Source organism: Triticum dicoccoides, chromosome 7A, assembly GCF_002162155.2.
Source record: "Triticum dicoccoides isolate Atlit2015 ecotype Zavitan chromosome 7A, WEW_v2.0, whole genome shotgun sequence".
Classification (NCBI taxonomy): domain Eukaryota; kingdom Viridiplantae; phylum Streptophyta; class Magnoliopsida; order Poales; family Poaceae; genus Triticum; species Triticum dicoccoides.
The window spans coordinates 29,808,641-29,825,994 of NC_041392.1; the positions used below are offsets into that span (position 1 = coordinate 29,808,641).

The following is a 17,354-nucleotide window of genomic DNA, read 5'->3' on the forward strand; positions in this document are numbered from 1 at the left end:
CCTGATACTTTTGAAACAAAATATCACGTTACATTTCTCTTAAAAAACACGTTACATAGGGCTCAAGTCTCAAAAAAAAATGAAGCAGATTTCATCCTCCAAAGAAGCAAATTCTTCAATGAATGAAAACATTTTTTAGCACAAACGGAAACATAAATTAGTCACAAACAAAGGTGGGAAGCACGTATTAGTTGCATCTGATGCAAATTTGGAAAACATCGGTTACAAGTTTCGTTTACTAAGGAAGCAAAGCTGCCTAAAATCCGTATATTGCTTCCTAAACCCAAGGACCAAATAATCCAACCTAATTAGCGGCCCATGTAAGTACGTCATCTGCGGAAGTGGTTCTGTACGTGGGAAATAACCCCTCGTGCACGTTTTAAGGGGCCATGGGAAATAACAACCCAGGCTGTTTTTATGGGGCCAGCAAACACATCAGATCAAATCGATCGTAGGGCTCAACACTAATCTGATGAGAAGCAACGCATCAGTAGTCTGATGCCTAGCACTGCTTCTACTTTCATTTAGTTCGCGGGAGGATCGACATAATTAAGCCAACTGTTAATTAGGTGCTCCTGTTGAAGAATGAAGTGTCGAGGTTTATTTGATGGTGATAGCAATACAAGTATATATAGGATGCCAACGTACGTCTGGGTGACCTGCCGTGCACCCGAGCAGGTGGAGCCCCGGCGGCCTGAGGCCAAATGCATCCTCCCTGACAGCTCAACAGCGGCGCCTGCCCGCCATGAATCGGATGTCGAACCAGAGGTCACAGGATGGTCATCAAGTCAGATGCAACGGGCAACTTGAACATTGAGGACAACTGATTAGGAAAATATATGGGATCGGATCAAACGCACATTGAGGACAGATCCTGCATCTCCTAATTTCGGGCGGAACAAACTGAACTGAATGTTAGGACAAACGAACGAAATGTGGCACCTTCACGAGTTGAGATCGGCAGAATCTAGAACGAAGATAACATCAAGGAGGTCGCCAACATTCTGCAATTTGGTGAGCACGGTCTATGTACAAAATCTGGCACGTTCGAGTTGAGCAGAGCATGCCCTTAGGCCCTTCCACGTCTCGAGGCCGACCGAATCCCTCGTCGCCGCCGACGACGAATGAGACTCTTCAGGATTGGAACTGGACATGGAGCAGATCAAGATACCGCCGAAGCATCACACGAGGCCGCGGCGGAGACGGCGGCGGCCTTGAAGAGGAGGAAGGTGAGGCGCTCGAGGGAGAAGTAGATGAAGGTGCCGCTGGAGTGGGTGAAGAAGCACCCGAAGCTGGCGCCCACCACGCACTGCCACCCCACGCCGTACCGCCGGTCGAACTCCTGCACGCGCGGAAACGATGGATCCTCAGCGACGACGACGAACCAATCAATGGACAGAGGGAGAGACGGCGGAACGGGAAAGCGAACGCACCGTCTTGATGTGGCCGGCGATGGCGCGGCAGTCGTCGACGTCGAAGAGGTCGAGCGCGCGGGAGGCGGCCGACGTCGCTGCCGCCTGCATCCGCGCCGGCATGTCCGTGTCCTCCACCACCGCCTTGCCCTCCAGCATTCTCTTCTCTTCTCTTCCCGGCGGCGGCAGGTCTCCCTCCCGGTGCTGGGTCGTGGTGGTTGGCCGCTTCCTTGATTCTTGGAGGAAATGGAGGAGACGTTGAGCGAGTGGGGGGAAGGAATCTCAAGGAACGGAACGGACGGAAGACGGTGAGGAGGAGGTGGGTGGCTGTTGCGCTGCTTTTACCTCCGGGTTTGCAGGAAGGTCCTCCTTTTTAGGGAATCTTGTATTTCTATTTTTTTAAGAGGAAGTCGCCCAAAAAAATGTGATTGTTTTCTTTAAGAGACGTTTTAATCTGATAATTATCAAGAAAAATAAAAAATAATCAGTACAATAAAAAGACAACCGGACACATAACGACAAGTAAAAAATAAAAATACAATGAAAATCATATTATTCATTTTCTTCTTCCGATTTTGATTGTTACCCGCCCGAGATTAAACATTACACCTAACCAACAGTAAAGAAAATGAACACCTGCAAGCTCACTGGTTGTACCGGACTTTAAAAACTACAATAGCCACTCGCCGCTTGAAACGGAATCTAGAAATCGCCGAACAAACATTTGTCGGAGCATCATCCTATTTAGTATGGCTTGCAATTCATCATCATTGGTCCCGAGAGTTGGAAAAGCCGGACCATGCCCGCGAACAACATGGAAGAAGATGTCGAAGTCGTTGAACCAAAGCCATCCAATTGTTCTCCACTAGTAGAAAAAGGGCCTTTAGTCCCGGTTCTGGAACCGGGACTAAAGGGTCGGTACTAAAGCCTCCCCTTTAGTCTAAAGGCCCTCCACGTGGCCGCTGCCTGGAGGTCCATCTTTAGTCCTGATTGGTAACATCAACCGGTACTATAGGAAATTTTATGATTTTTTTTATTTATTTTTTCTGAATTTCAAATTTCTGAATTATTTTAACCTCTAATCTCTAATCACCCCTCATCACTGCTCAATTTAATCTTTAATCTCTAATCACCCCTCATCATTCCAAATCATTTAACTTCCCGAACGGTCACCCATCCTCTCACTACTTCAGCCTGAGCATGCTTAACTTTCGAGTTCTATTTTCCCTCGTTTCCAAGTCTGTACTTGTTGTTTTCCTGACAATAGTAAGATGTCAATCCTATTAACCCTCAGGAATTTAGCTTGAGCATGAAGTCACACATTTCACTGTTTGAGTTTGAAACTATTGTTCTAAAAAACAATAATTATTTAGTAACACTAATATTTCTTGAATAAGTAGTTTGACCACAGTTTGACCCTAGTTTGACCACAATTTGACCATAGTTTGAACAGATTTGACCAAAATTCAAAAAAACTGAAATAATTATTTAGTAACACTAATATTTCTTGAATAAGTAGTTTGACCATTGTTTGACCACAGTTTGACCATATTTGACCAAAATTCAAAAAAAACTGAAATAATTATTTAGTAACACTATTATTCTTGAATAATTATTTAGTAACACTAATACTTCTTGAATAAGTAGTTTGACCATATTTAACAAAAATTCAAAAAAAAACTGAAATTTGAGCATAACTTTTTTTCCTTTTAGTATAGCCGTTTTACATTTTCCCTACATTTTTTGAAAAAACATGTCCAAATTTAAGTTTTTAAATTTTCCTAACTAGTAGATGTAGTAATATAACTACCTCTCGAAGGATTTTACTTTTTGAAGTTTTTATCATTTTCTTTTGATTTTTTCGAAACAAAAAAGGCGATCCAAGGGGGGGGGGGGCAGAGTTTGAAAATAGGACCTTTAGTCCCGGTTTGAGACACAAACCGGGACTAAAGGGCATTGCACCCTTTAGTCACGGTTTGTGTCTCAAACCGGGACTAAAGGTCTAATCTTTAGTCCCGGTTTGAGACACAAACCGGGACTGAAGGGCATCACACCCTTTAGTCCCGGTTCGTGCCACAAACCGGGACTAAAGGGCTCAGGTGAACCGGGACTAATGCCTTAGCCGCACGAACCGGGACCAATGCTCACATTAGTCCCGGTTCGTGACTGAACCGGGACTAATGGGCTGACCCAGCCTGGACCTTCGCCCCCTTTTCTACTAGTGCTCCTTGATAGACACATCAACTGCCAAGATCCAAATAAAACCAACAGATCTAAAGGCACAAACTCTCACATGCCCTTCGTTGCCACTCGATCAGACATCGTCGAGATAGGGAGAGACCAAAAAGACCTTATTCAAACATGACATTGTTGCCACCTCCTCGTCGATGCTGCCATGGAAAGATAGCCTAAGGCAAGGAAAAAATGAAATGGACAGATTCTCACTCCTCTTGTCGTCGCCGAGGCCGCCGGATGGGGCCGAGGCGACAGCATGGAGAAGACCTTTGGCGGCAGCTAGGGTTTGTACTACAAGGCGTTTCTGTACTTTTGATGACACTAAAAACTAGGAATTAGTATGCCATGTAGAGTATATAACAAGGACAACTTATCTATGAGGCAATTGAATTTTTTATGATTGTGTCACTTTGCTTTCAACTGTCGGATTGTGTTGCAGTGCTTTCTTTCTCCACCTTCTTCTTCCTTCATTAATGCTAAGCACCGACCACATCACATGTGCCTGCCACTCACGTACGCCTCGTTGCCCCTCTTGCTCGAGCCACCATCCGTTGTGTTGCTTTCACCACCGACCATCACTCTAACACCCCTCAACTGTCGCCGCTATTCTCCAGCACTGCGATGACCTCTCACGCCACCCTAAAATTTAAGCCTCCAACTCGCTACCGTCGTCGACGTTGCGGTAAGCCGAGGCATCGCTGGCCTCCGCTCATTCAGGGCTCACGGTCGCCATGCGTTGTTCTCCCTACAAAAATCGATTGAAATACTAGAAAATTTTCAATTGCTTGAGAGTAAGCAACTGCATCGAAAGAAACATGACGAAGAAAGCTAAATCGCCGCATGGAGGACTTTCTTTTTAAAAGTAGCCGATCTAGGGAACATCAATCATCATTGTTACTTCCCCATGATAGGGAATGTTTTCTACCCTTTGCATGTATCACCTCACTATCGCTTCTTTGGATCCATGCTATATTTTTTGGCAAAAAATATCGGGTGATGCTCCGCCAATATAATTGGATCGCGTCAGCCGCCTTGACATCCATTGGATGGCACGCTAGACAGCCGTCCAATCTCTCTTCTACAACAACCGTGTGCCTCAGCCATTTGCAATGTGGCTCATGTTGCGCTTGAGGCTTCTCCCAACACGAACAATGTTGTGCTCCATCAAATAAAAAACATTTTCATTGCAACGTGGTCTATGTGTTGTTGCCCCTGTCCTATCCAGTGTTGCGACTCCAACATGGGCCATGTTGCAAATCCTAGGTAAGCTCACAAGAGACACGCGTCACGCGCGCCTCGCGCTGCCCCGTCCTTTGCAACATGGGCAATGTTGCAATCCCATATGAGCTCCCATAGGGACACACGTAATGCGCGCTAGGCGACGGATGGCGCGACAGAAATCAATCAGAAAACAATCGGTTGAGTGCTAGCCTTTTTCAAAAATATATTGTTTCAGAGTACTATACTATATCATGTCAGATTTTTTTTTCTTGTTTAAAATGTATCATAATATACTTTGAAACAAGAAAAAAACATAACACAACAATCTGGAACAAAGTTGAAAATTGTATAACAGAGACGACATACCATGAATCTCAACATCAGACACACGCTAATTTAGACGTACTCCCTTCATTCCAAATTACTCGTCACAGAAATGGATGTATGTAGAACTAAAATACATCTAGATACATATCCATACCTACGACAAGTAGTTCGGAACGGAGGGAGTAGCTCAGATGGTTAGGCTCCTCGTGTTAGAACCAATCCACCAGGATTCAAGATGATGTGCCGACTCGGTCTCTCGAATGTGTTCATAAATGTAGGATGTGCGTGTGTGCGTTTATAGGCTTGAGTGTGCGTGTATACATGAGCGTTTGCGCGTGTTTAGAAAAAATTAGGCTTTGCTTCACGTAGGTACATATTGTAGGTAAACTTACGTGTTGGTGTGAATGGATTGGAAGAGAAAATGGCCGGCGGGTCCCCACCCCGCGAAAATCACTGGGCGAGAGAATTAGATTGTGAAGTTTAAGTAAGACTACGTAACCACGTTACGTAGGTGTAGGATTGTTGTCACCAAATACAACGTTCGTGTGGAGCGTTCGCGTGTGTGCGGGTGTGTTTTCGTCAGCGTCAACGAGCAAGATCGTGTGTACTCTTTCTCAAGACTTGGCACGACGCCACGCAGGATGCTGACGTTGCTGGGCCCACCCAACTGAAAGTGGGTGGGGGCCTCCTTGTCTTGTCCGGGCAGCTGACCTCTTGTGGTTGGAAAAGTCGTCCTCATCACACTTGACTGAGTACGTGGTGACCATTGCCATTGACAGCTACAAGTAAGCTTGACCATGCCCCATCTCCGGGGCAATGGCCATCACCGTCCACCACGTCCTCCTCGCGCTGGCGCTGATCCCGCTCGCGGCGGCGCAGCAGGAGTACCAAGCCAACGCGCAGTCCGACTGCTACGCCAACAACGGCAGCTCCGTCCTCGGCTACACCTGCACCAACACCTCCAGCTCCCCGCCGGCATGCGACACCTACCTGGTCTTCCGCTCCGACCTGCCCAGCTACGGCTCCCCCATCACCGTCGCCTTCCTCCTCAACGCCAGCGCGCCCGCCATCGCCGCGGCCAACCACGTGCCCGTCGCCGCCCCGGTCCGGAACAACACCCTGCTCCTCGTCCCCGTCCCCTGCGCCTGCACGGCCGCCGGCCGCTACCAGCACGACGCCGCCTACGCCGTCCAGTTCGTCGACGAGACCTACTTCTCCATCGCCGACGACACGTACCAGGGGCTCTCCACCTGCCAGGCGCTCATGGCCCAGAACCCCGTGCGCGACAGCGACATCCACCCCGGCGTCGCGCTCACCGTGCCGCTCCGCTGCGCGTGCCCGTCCGCCGCGCAGGCCGCGGCCGGGGTGAGGTACCTCGTCACCTACGTCCTTGACTGGGACGACAACGCGTTCACCGTCGCTCAGCGCTTCGGCGCGGACTACCAGGCCCTGCTTCATGCCAACGGCATCACCGACGACACCACCGTGTACCCGTTCACCACCATGCTCGTTCCGCTCAAGGACCCGCCCACGTCTCAAATACCGGTAGTCTTGCCGGCGCCTCCGGCAGCGCCACCAGCACCGGCATCTGATTTGGTCCCGACGGCCAGTTCCAGTGAATCCAGCAGGTGGTGGATCACCGTCGGCGTTGGTGCTGGATGCAGCGCTCTTGCTTTGGGTGCCGTGCTTGCTCTCTTCTTGCTATGGCGTCGGTGCTGCCGACACGGCGACCGAAACACGAAGACCGCCCCATGGCAGGCTCCGGCGAAGGGAGCTTTGATGTGGCCGACGGTGGAGGCAGTGGACGTGCGCGAGGCGGTGTGGTCGCTGACCGTGCACGACTACGGGGATCTAGAGAGGGCGACATCAGGTTTCTCGGAGGAGCAGCGTCTCGGGAACTCGTCGGTCTACCGCGCGGTGATCAACGGCGGCGCCGCGGCCGTGAAGCGCGTGCCCGGTGACGACATGGGCGCTGAGACCGAGGTTAGCGTCCTGGGGCGCCTCAACCACTCGAGCCTCATCTGCCTGTCGGGCCTCTGCATGCACGGCGGCAACACGTACATGGTGTTGGAGTTCGCCGAGAACGGTGCGCTCAGCGACTGGCTGCGCTTCAACGGCGGCGAGGTGCTCGGATGGAGCCAGCGCGTGCAGGTGGCGCTGGACGTGGCAGGCGGGCTCAACTACCTGCATAACTACACCGACCCTCCCTACGTGCACAGGAACCTCAAGAGCAGCAACATCCTCCTCGACGCGTGCTTCCGCGCCAAGCTCTCAAACTTCGGCCTCGCGCGCGCGATCACCGTCGACGCCGACGACGATGACATCGGCCTGTGGATGTCCCGGAACGTGGTGGGCACGCAGGGTTACCTAGCGCCCGAGTACCTGGAGCACGGGCTGATCGGCCCCCAGCTCGACGTGTTCGCGTTCGGCGTCGTCCTGCTTGAGCTCTTGTCAGGGAAGGAGGCGGCGGTGGCACCGGACAACGACGGGAAGGTGGTGCTGCTTTGGGAGGAGGCGGAAGGGCTGGGCCGGCTGGGAGACGGCGACGGCGCCAAGGACGACCTGCTGGACAGGGTGACGGCGTTCATCGACGGCCGGCTGGGCGGGCAGTACCCGTTGGATGTGGCGGTCGCCATGCTCGCGTTGGCGTTGAGGTGCGTGGCTCGGGAGCCCCGGGCGCGGCCGCCCATGGCCAAGGTGCTCCTTTCGCTGTCGGGGATGTACAGTACAATTGGACCCTGAGGCCACCGGATCTCCACCTACTGTCCTGCTCGGGAACAATAAGTCCACATTAGTAGCGCATATTACAGAGCAGGTCACCGTCGGCGTACGCATCCTATAGACTTGTGTTGCTAGCACCATCATCAATCAAATAAAACAAACGTCCACAGGTGTGTCTAAAACTCAGTCTCAAATGAGAGACGTCACAGTAGTTGTTTTGCTGCTAGCGGCACCTAGATGCTGCGAACGGCCATGAAAAATGTTGCGACAGTTTTGCATGCAATGATAACTGATGCTGCAACTGGTGTGAGTAAATCCATCCATCAATAAAAAAAGAGAAAAGTATGTTTTTGGTCCCTCAAGTTCCCACAAAGTATAAACTTGATCCCTCAATATTTTTTGGTATACATTTGGTCCCTCAAGTCTTAAAACCGGATAAGTTTGGTCCTAAACCAGATTTTGAGCACGTTGACCGGTTTTGACCGCCACAAAACCGCATGGTGAACGGTAAATTCAAAAAAGAAACATTAAAAAAATCTGAAATTTTTTGGGGTCGAATATGCTTACATGCGCAAGATGCCAACAAAATTTCGCGCTCTTTTGGCTCTCGAGGAGCTCGTGGGAAAAAATTTAAAATATCTGCCTGATGAATAGTAAATTCAAAAAAAATCTGAAACTTTTTGAGCTCCTTGAGTGTCAAAAGAGCACGAAAAGTTGGTCGCACCTTGCGCATGTAAGCATATTGGATCCCAAAAAAATTCAGATTTTTGTAATGTTTTTTTTCAAATTTACCGTTCACCATGCGGTTTTGTGGAAGTCAAACCCGGTCAATGTGATCAAAATCTGGTTTAGGACCAAACTTATCCGGTTTTAAGACTTGAGGGACCAAATGTATACCAAAAAATATTGAGGGACCAAGTCTATACTTAGTGAGAATTTGAGGGACCAAAAACATACTTTTTTGTCTCATGTGCACTTATGAGGTTTAACCATAGGGAATGACGAGCTGTGCCAAATAAGGAGACTTATCTGCCGCTATAGCTGTCATAGTTAGGATAGCAATACAAAGTGCAATAGCTAGCGGTAGTAGCTAGGACAGCGGCACAAAGTGCAATAGCTAGCAATTTAAATCGTTGGTCTCGACACAGAAGTGCGTTAAGACATGGGATCAGTGCTGCTCTAGTTAGCAAGGCGTGCTAAAGGTGATCTATTCTGGAATAAGACCAAACTGGTTGCTGATATCCTAGTATGCAAGAGCTCTACCACGTCTCTAGAAAAAAAAACACCTATGTAAATTACATGCACTCCTTCAAATATTTATAAGATTGACACCATATTAAATTGGTCTGAAAAACTTGCATGTAAATTTCAATCTTGTTTTGACATTTGCAAGGTTGCGAGAGATAGATTTTACAAGGCTCGGTAAACAAACATAGTCCGTTTTTTTCTCACCCGAACAGCCACCCTCACACTAAGCGAAAACAAATGTATAAACATGCAACAACAGCTAGGAATGACTAAGACGTGCATTCTGACATCAGAAGTAGCTGAATATGTGAGAGGAGCTAAGGCTGCCCGGTTGCAATGTCCCAAAGATGTAAATTATAAAAGCAGTAGATGTGGATCATGGTAGTGATTGCTCAAGCTCTTCGTTCAGCAGCCAGAGCCCTATCTAACTCGCCAACTTCTCTCTACTAATCCTATACGAAAGACCTTACTGCGGTTGGATTGCATGATCCCAACGTCTCCTAATCCTACAATCTACTATAGTACAATGATTTCACCAGAGCAACTGCCAAACTGTGGTGGGACGATCGTATAAGTACACTCTCAGCTGGCAATAACGTGAGAACTAGTGAATATATAGAACGTGTGATGACACCATGAAGCACTATTTTCTCCTCCAACAACTCAAGAGTGCAGTTATAAGTTGATCCGGCCTCTCACCAACTAACTCCGCTCCCGCAAAACTGTTCAGATCAAGAAGTAAATGCTAACATTTGAGGGCAAGTGCACAAATACTTCAAGATTGCAAAGGCCATTATTTCCCCTCATTCTAATCTCGTCAAAAGATATTTCAGTGGTCCTCTGTTTATCGTAGTCCATGACTTCTTCACCAGATACTTTCAGCATACATTCACCCAATGAATCTTCAATCTTGACCTGCTTCTATATATGACTTGTGTCTTCCAATGTGTGTCTCTCATAGGTGCTCATCTTCAAGATTATATCTACATAGCTGAATACATTAATACTTAAATAACATCGCACCGTAGCAAAAATGAAAGGATGACACTTCTTCTTTGTTCATTGGTCACCATATGAATCTTAAACTACTCTAGCATCTATTTAAAAAAGGATATTTAACTATCCTATAATGAAACCGTTAGATCCTTTCCCATGAGTAAATCCTCTCACCACTCTTTGAAGCCGTCTTGTGGTCTCGCTCAAGGTTTTAGATCACGTTTTTGCGGCTTCGTGATGTAGTTCGAGCTATGGCTATGTCAGCTACTGTGAGCTATCACGGTAACTATTTACAATACGATTTTAAAAGTACAAAAATAAAAGTAAATGCCTAACAGAATATCACCCGCCATGGAAGGACTAAATTCAATCCATCCATCAACTAATTGACGGATGAATAGATGATTTATTTTATTGTTTGGCTGGGACATCGTGAGTGTTGGTTAGAGTCATCATGATGTAGTCACCGGCCAACCAAGCTCCAAGATAAAGTACCGACCTAGTCTATTATGGTTTCTATTTTTCCATGTTATTTACTTATACGTGGCCGTTTTGGGGTAACTTACCCAATTATTACAGGTTTTTTTTTGTCTCATGTGCACTTACGAGGTTTAACCATAGCTAATGACGAGCTATGCCAAATAAGGAGACTATCTCTGGAAGTGTTCTTCCACTCCCGAGCTCAAATGAGCTCGGGCTAACAGTAAAACTGAAAGAAAATAAAAAAATAAAAAAATCTGAACTTTTTTTTGTGGTAACCTTTGACAAAACTTTTCTATGCTTGAAAATCTTCATCACGAAATGACATTCATGCAAGTCATGGAAAAAAAACCAATACTCCAAAATGCAAAATGCTTTCAAAAAAAGCATTTTTGGAGTATTGATTTTTTTTGCCATGACTTCCAGGAATGTTCATTCATGATGAATTTTGGCAAGCACATAGAAAATTTGTCAAAGTTGTCACAAAAGAAATCAGAATTGTTTGTTCTATTTTCCCAATTTTATTGTTCACTGGGAGCATTTGAGCTCAGGTGCAAATACTCCAGGTCGACTATCTCCTACTATAGTTGTACAATGTGCAATAGCTCACGGCCGTAGGTAGGATAGCATTACAAAGTGCAATAGTTAGCAATTTAAATCGTGGGTCTCTACACAGAAGCGTGTTAACACATGGGATCGGTGCTGCTCACTTAGCCAGGCGTGCTAAAGGTCATCTATTCTGGAATAAGACCAAATTATATGAAACTACCATGTCTCTGAAACTATTACATGATCTCCTTCAAATATTTATAAGAGTTAAAAAAAATATTGACACCATATTAAATTCTTTGAATCTTCCATGTGATTATTAATCTTGTTTTAATATTTGCAAGGTTGCCAGAGATAGATTGTACAAGGCTCAATAAACAAACATAATCCGATTTTCTCTCTCACCAGAATAGCCAATCCCACTGAGCGAAAATAAAGGTATTAACATGCATCAACAGCTAGGAATGATAGAGATTCAATCTGACAGCTGAATTAACTGAATACGTGAGAGGAGCTAAGGATGCTCGGTTGCAATGTCCCAAATATGAAAATTGTAAAAGCAATAGATGTGTGGATCATGGGAGGGATTGCTCAAGCTCTTCGCCCAGCAGACAGAGCCCTGTCCAATTCGCCAACTTGTTTCTACTAATTCTTTACCAGAGTGCATGATCCCAACCAGGGGCGGAGCCAGGATTTGGATATAGGGGGGGCCAAGTCATATTGATTAAAGGAAAATACTCACTGTGGAAAAATAAGTACGGTAATACTACAATATTGTGTTGCTTCAACACAGCTAAAATAAGGTCTGTCTATGGTATATCTATATATGCCTTAGTTATTGCACATGTAAGTGATTCAACAAATATAAAAAAGGAAAAAAAGAAATACTCGTACTAATCTCTGCATAAAAAATAATCAATGTCAAAGGACCTAGATTTTTAATACTTAGGACACATCTAGATGTACTTTAGCAAAACTTATTAAAATATATTTACATTTGTATTGGTTTAAATTTGCCCCTACAATTGTCAATAAGATCAAAAATATTGATGATTTCATGAGTAGTTAACCTAGTTGCTAGCAATTTCCTGTCAATATAGATTATCCAAGCAGGTCATCCTCATTGAACTGAGATTGGTAAAAATTGCACATTAGCCACATTAACAACATTACTAGGTGGAGAACTCGAAACAACATACTAAGTATAAAAGGAAATTAGTCTTTATGGTGTTTGCAGCCCTTTTCTCTTCATGACCGCATCACAAATCAAACAGTGCAAATAAAATAAAATGAATTAGCACCAAATGACAACTTGAAAATGTATAAGATTAAAGTTGAGAGGGATTAGTAGATACAGTAGTTCTCAATAGTACTAACCTTGTGGCTGAACAGCTAGATAATTCACAGAGCTGGGGGATCTGTATGATTCGCCAGTTCAGAAGCATGTATCTACTGATTTTAATTGACTTCGCGAGTAGTGAGGGCACGAGGCAGCGGCCGCCGGCAGCGCTAATCGCTTCAGGTTAATCACGCTCGAGGCTTGGCTTGATTTAGGTTAACGCCAGGGGCCAAGTACTACGGCAACCAGTGGGCTTTTTTATGGGCCTTTCCCCCAGATTTTTTCATAACCTCGGTTTGGGTTGAGGGGGGCCATAGTACGTATATTTCTCAGCCCAGTAGCTAATTACTCGTAGCCTCTTAATAAAATGTCGATCGTTAGGGGGGGCCAGGCCCCTGCTCGCCCCCCCTTGGCTCCGCCACTGATCCCAACGTCTCCTAATCCTACAATCTACGACAGTACAATGATTTCACCAGAGCAAGTGACAAACTGTGGCGGGACGATCGTATAAGTACACTCTCAACTGGAAATAACGTGACAACTAGTGAATATATAGAACGTGTGATGATACCATGAAGCACTATTTTCTCCTCCAACAACTCAAGAGTGCAGTCATAAGTTGATCTGGCCTCTCACCAACTAACTCCGCTCTCGCAAAACTGTTCAGATCAAGAAGTAAATGCGAACATTGGAGGGCAAGTACACAAATGTTTCAAGCTTGCAAAGGCCATTATTTCTTCTCATTCTAATCTCGTCAAGAGACATTTTCAGTGGTCTTACTTTTTATCATAGCCCATGACTGCTTCACAAGATACTTTCAGCGTACAATCAACTAGTTAATCTTCAATCTTAACATGCTTCTGTATATGATTTGTGTCCTCCGACGTGCGTCTCTCGTAGGTGCTCATCTTCAAGATTATATCTACATAGCTGGATATATGGATACTTAAATAGATTCCCACTGCATCATCTTACCAAAGTGGAAAAAGGAAAGGATGACACTGTTTCTTCGTTCATTGGCCAGCATACAAATCTTAAACTATTCTGGTATATCATCTATCTAGAACAAGAATATTTAACTATCCTATAGTGAAACCGTCGACAACATCAAGTAAATTTGCCAGCTCCTGTGATGAACTTCCATCTTCGCAATGTCATGTGTTAATTTTCTATTGACACTTACTTTAGAAACACGGTATTGCACACATTACCAAAACGGGGGGCACACTCTAATTTGTGAGACAAACAATCAAATACAAGCATGATGAAGTTTCTTGTTCACATATCGGATACCACTGAAGCAACTAACCATGCTATCTGCACTAGGTAACATAAACATGACAAGTGATGCACATGCAATTTCCTACAAGGAGTGCTATGACTTATGTGATGTTGTGGAGCGCTCGCTTTCACTTCATTTCTCTCTCATGCCACCTATTAGGATGGCATTCACGACTAATGAATTGCAACGACCATATTCAAGAAACAACTTTGCCCTGACTCAACTTAACCATGTTTGTTACATGCTTAAAAAACCATCATGCATCCTTTCTCATCAATATGGTGCATAAACCTTCTAGCGCAACATTAGGCAATAATTGTGTAAAGTTATGTCCTACAAAAGCCACTGACAAATCATTGGATATTCTCATGAAACTCCATCTACGAGAACAACCAATTCCCAAATCCATCATAATAATTTCATTAAGGTAGCAAAGCAGTGTGCTGACACTTCAGAGGCAAGTACCAGAAGAATAGTCCTGTAATACATTTACCCACCGTAGCTAGGTCAGAAAGATATTTGCGCGTGGATTTGGCTTCCTACACTCAGTTTTACATACAAAAATACGAGATATACACAGAAAATCAAAACCAATTGCACATTTCAAAGAAGTTGTATATAGCACTGGAAATCAGTGTTTACATGATGATGAGCACAAACTCTTGAACATAAAGGTACATCAGGACACAACACTTAAAAATAATTAAATATTCTTATAAGAAAAGCACAGTAAATCCTAAATACCCAACGGTTAGGCGAAAACACCTTGACCGAAAAATTCTCCATTTGATGCATCTTCAAGTAGTCATGGGTGCTAATAGTTTGTATCAGCAGTTCCATTTATAAGCCTAGTTCCTTATATATGTGGCCCAAACAAATATGAATATGATGGGCCAAAATTCCATCAGCAGGTTGCAAAGGATTTTTGTTGCTAATATTACCAATGTGCGAATTAGCCCAATTCGAGTACATAATGATGGGCCAGAAGAACCCACTTTACCAAAAATTCAATTTTGTTGCATAGAACAACAAAGGGGATAATGACACAGATAGTGACAGCAGACTTATGAGCAACTGGCGCTAGCACCATGTATAAGCCTAGTGCAAAAGCTGCTGTGAAACATGTGACTGATGTTGCTCCAAAATACAAGGCTACGAGTAAGAAAATTTTGCGACTGTGTGAGTAGTATCCAGAATATATGAGACCTACTATAGCCATCGCAGACAAGATGAAAGAGAGTGTGCTCGCTATTATGAATGCATCAAAAGCATAACTCCCGGAAAGTGTAGGCGTGCCTCCATTGGTATGCTCATCGGCTCTGTAACCTCCAGGAAGGGCAAAAGTAGCACCAAACGTCATAGTTGCAATTAGCACTACAGCAATACACAATGTTTGTGTTGAATCTTTCACCTTTGCTAATTCTTCTTTTTCATAATGTTTTAGCTGGTCATTGTAGTTTTCTTCAAAGTGATCCTGGCGACAGCCACCACTCCTAGCACTAACGACTTTAAGTGCAAAGTGTATCCTGGCTTCACTGTTCTGCAAAAAGAAAGAGAAATAGGTGAAGCCAAACCACACAAATCTCCATTGATTTCTTTCGCATCAAGGGCAGTGCTTAAAAATAAACTGGTAGAGTACATTACCTGATCATCAAAAAATCCTGAGGGGATCTTATACTGTGACATATCTAGAGCAGTTTGCTGTTTCTTATTTGGTAAGTTTAAACGTATTTGCCGATTACCTAACAAAGCACAAAACATTGGAAGACTCCCTGTCTGGATAGCTAGGTGTAGTGCAGTGTTTCCATCATTATCCTGCATATTCAGAATCGATGAGAGCGATCGATTTCTGCAAACAAAACTGACTATCCTGACTTTCTTTTTCTCAGCAGCTACATGAAGGAATGTCCTTCCCATGCTGTCGCGCAAACCGGCGCTGGTTGGGGACTTGTTAAGAAACATGATGATTGTCCCTCTTTCACCAACAGAGGCAGCAACGTGTATTGGAAATAATCCATTGTGGTCTGATTGATACAATGCAGCTGAGTTAGCTTCCAATACTTGGCAGCATACACTTCCTTGGAGACTTTGCCCTAACAGAGCTGCAGCAAAATGGAGAGGTGTACTCCGGCTTTCATCTGTTTGTGTAGTGAGATCACTGTTCCATTCCAAGACCTTTTTAGTAAGCTCTGCAAATAGATATTTCTTTCAAGTTAATCAAGGTGAGAACAACAACTACTATCTAGACGACACTAAATTATAATCGGCAAGCTAAATAAAAATATCAATATCGTCTCAATAGTCTTTCATAGGGTAACCTCATTGTATATATATCGAATCTTGTCAGCTATCCATGGACACTTATTATATACTGAAATACCAAATTAGATATAAACTCATTCCACTGTGTTACCAAGTTTTGTAATCTACATAAACCCCACATCTTGCACATTTGATTAATTAGACCAAAATATGGAATTGTACACCAAGTAAGGATGTAGCGCAGCCAGGTGCATGCGCTCTTATTAGCGTAAGTAAAACACTATAAAGAGGGGCACAAAATACAACGGAAAGAGTGATGTTTGTATATTTATGCGGCAGACAACAGAAAAAGGGAGAAGCAGAACAATGTGAAGGGGGTGCAATTCTGTGAAAATTATTGGGAGTAATGTGTAATACAAGGCTCTCGCTTGCTATTGCTAATACGAACATTAACTAGGAGCAAGAATTACGAGTCAAGCCGAGTGGTCAGAATGCCGACTCATAGACAAATTAATCATGACTAGTCACGATTAGTGCTTGACTAGCCGACATGTAGTTCAGCAGTAGCTACTAAAAAAATACTATAGTACTTAACTACCAAGGCCTTGTACAATGCAAGGTGCTTAGGGGAGGTGCTTAGAGAAATAAACCAGACTTTTCTTAAGCACCGGTGCGTATTTGTCAGGGTAGACGCTTAGTTAGGCGTCTCTCCTGTAGGAATAGGCACCGGTGCTTCAGAAAAACCCGGTTTATTTTTCTAAGCACCTAGCATTGTACAAGGCCTAATACTACTGTCGTACAATAAATTTTGAAAGCATGGGAAGTAGAGGAACCCGAGACCATAACAACATAACTTAAATCACTACTTCACTTGGGATTAATAGTTATAGCAACATCTATGCAGGCAGCACAGAAAGGCCCGTAAGCATCACACTAGTAGACAGCAGCCACTAATTGAAATAAATTAGAACTTAGGCAGCAGCCACAAATTGAACCGTAAAAAACAGAGTACAGAACAGAGGAGCTTATGGGTGGCTGGGAGGGAGAGGACAAGATGCAGGGGAGGGGAAGGACCGGAGAAGAAGCTAGCGAGAAGGAAGAGGGGAAGCTGGCGGCTGGAGCAGTGAGGAATAGGGGAAACCAGAGGGAGGGGAGAAACTGGGGAAGAGGAAGATGATGCATATGTAGTGCAGATTGGTGGGGAGGAGGAAGCAGAGAGGGGTGGCGACGCCTTGTGTGCAGATATGGAGGCACCAGATCGGAGCTCGGCAGGACCGGGCGT

General features: G+C 44.8%; 4 protein-coding genes across 5 annotated transcripts in view; 1 reads left to right on the forward strand and 3 right to left on the reverse strand.

Moving 5' to 3' along the window:
- Positions 1–899: 899 nt before the first annotated feature.
- Positions 900–1,619, reverse strand: LOC119328137 (dynein light chain LC6, flagellar outer arm-like). The gene is made up of 2 exons (XM_037601163.1): positions 1,434–1,619; positions 900–1,342 (listed from the first exon to the last, which is right to left on the reverse strand). Exons 1-2 carry the CDS (start codon positions 1,569–1,571, stop codon positions 1,163–1,165), a joined length of 318 nt encoding a protein of 105 aa, XP_037457060.1. The 5' UTR covers positions 1,572–1,619; the 3' UTR covers positions 900–1,162.
- Positions 1,620–6,011: 4,392 nt separating this feature from the next.
- On the forward strand, positions 6,012–8,210 carry LOC119332947 (protein LYK5-like). Its single transcript, XM_037606025.1, has one exon. It carries the CDS (start codon positions 6,012–6,014, stop codon positions 7,935–7,937), a length of 1,926 nt encoding a protein of 641 aa, XP_037461922.1. The 3' UTR covers positions 7,938–8,210.
- Positions 8,211–15,015: 6,805 nt separating this feature from the next.
- Positions 15,016–15,902, reverse strand: LOC119330016 (ankyrin repeat-containing protein At2g01680-like). The gene is made up of 3 exons (XM_037603124.1): positions 15,455–15,902; positions 15,222–15,350; positions 15,016–15,129 (listed from the first exon to the last, which is right to left on the reverse strand). Exons 1-3 carry the CDS (start codon positions 15,770–15,772, stop codon positions 15,121–15,123), a joined length of 456 nt encoding a protein of 151 aa, XP_037459021.1. The 5' UTR covers positions 15,773–15,902; the 3' UTR covers positions 15,016–15,120.
- Positions 15,866–17,354, reverse strand: part of LOC119330015 (ankyrin-1-like) — a 4,943-nt gene continuing 3,454 nt past the window's right edge. For both annotated transcript variants that reach the window (XM_037603123.1, XM_037603122.1), the window contains one exon: positions 15,866–15,999. The gene's annotated coding sequence lies outside the window, so the exon portion shown is untranslated. The remainder of the gene's footprint in view (positions 16,000–17,354) is intronic.

Excerpts from the sequence above, each read along its gene's own strand:
- LOC119328137 (XM_037601163.1), bottom strand. The coding sequence starts at position 1,571 with ATGCTGGAGGGCAAGGCGGTGGTGGAGGACACGGACATGCCGGCGCGG. Across the intron at positions 1,343-1,433 it reads TCGCCGGCCACATCAAGACG|GAGTTCGACCGGCGGTACGG; the intron begins GTGCGTTCGCTT and ends CCGCGCGTGCAG.
- LOC119332947 (XM_037606025.1), top strand. The coding sequence starts at position 6,012 with ATGGCCATCACCGTCCACCACGTCCTCCTCGCGCTGGCGCTGATCCCG.
- LOC119330016 (XM_037603124.1), bottom strand. The coding sequence starts at position 15,772 with ATGTTTCTTAACAAGTCCCCAACCAGCGCCGGTTTGCGCGACAGCATG. Across the intron at positions 15,351-15,454 it reads CAGGATTTTTTGATGATCAG|AACAGTGAAGCCAGGATACA; the intron begins GTAATGTACTCT and ends TTCTTTTTGCAG.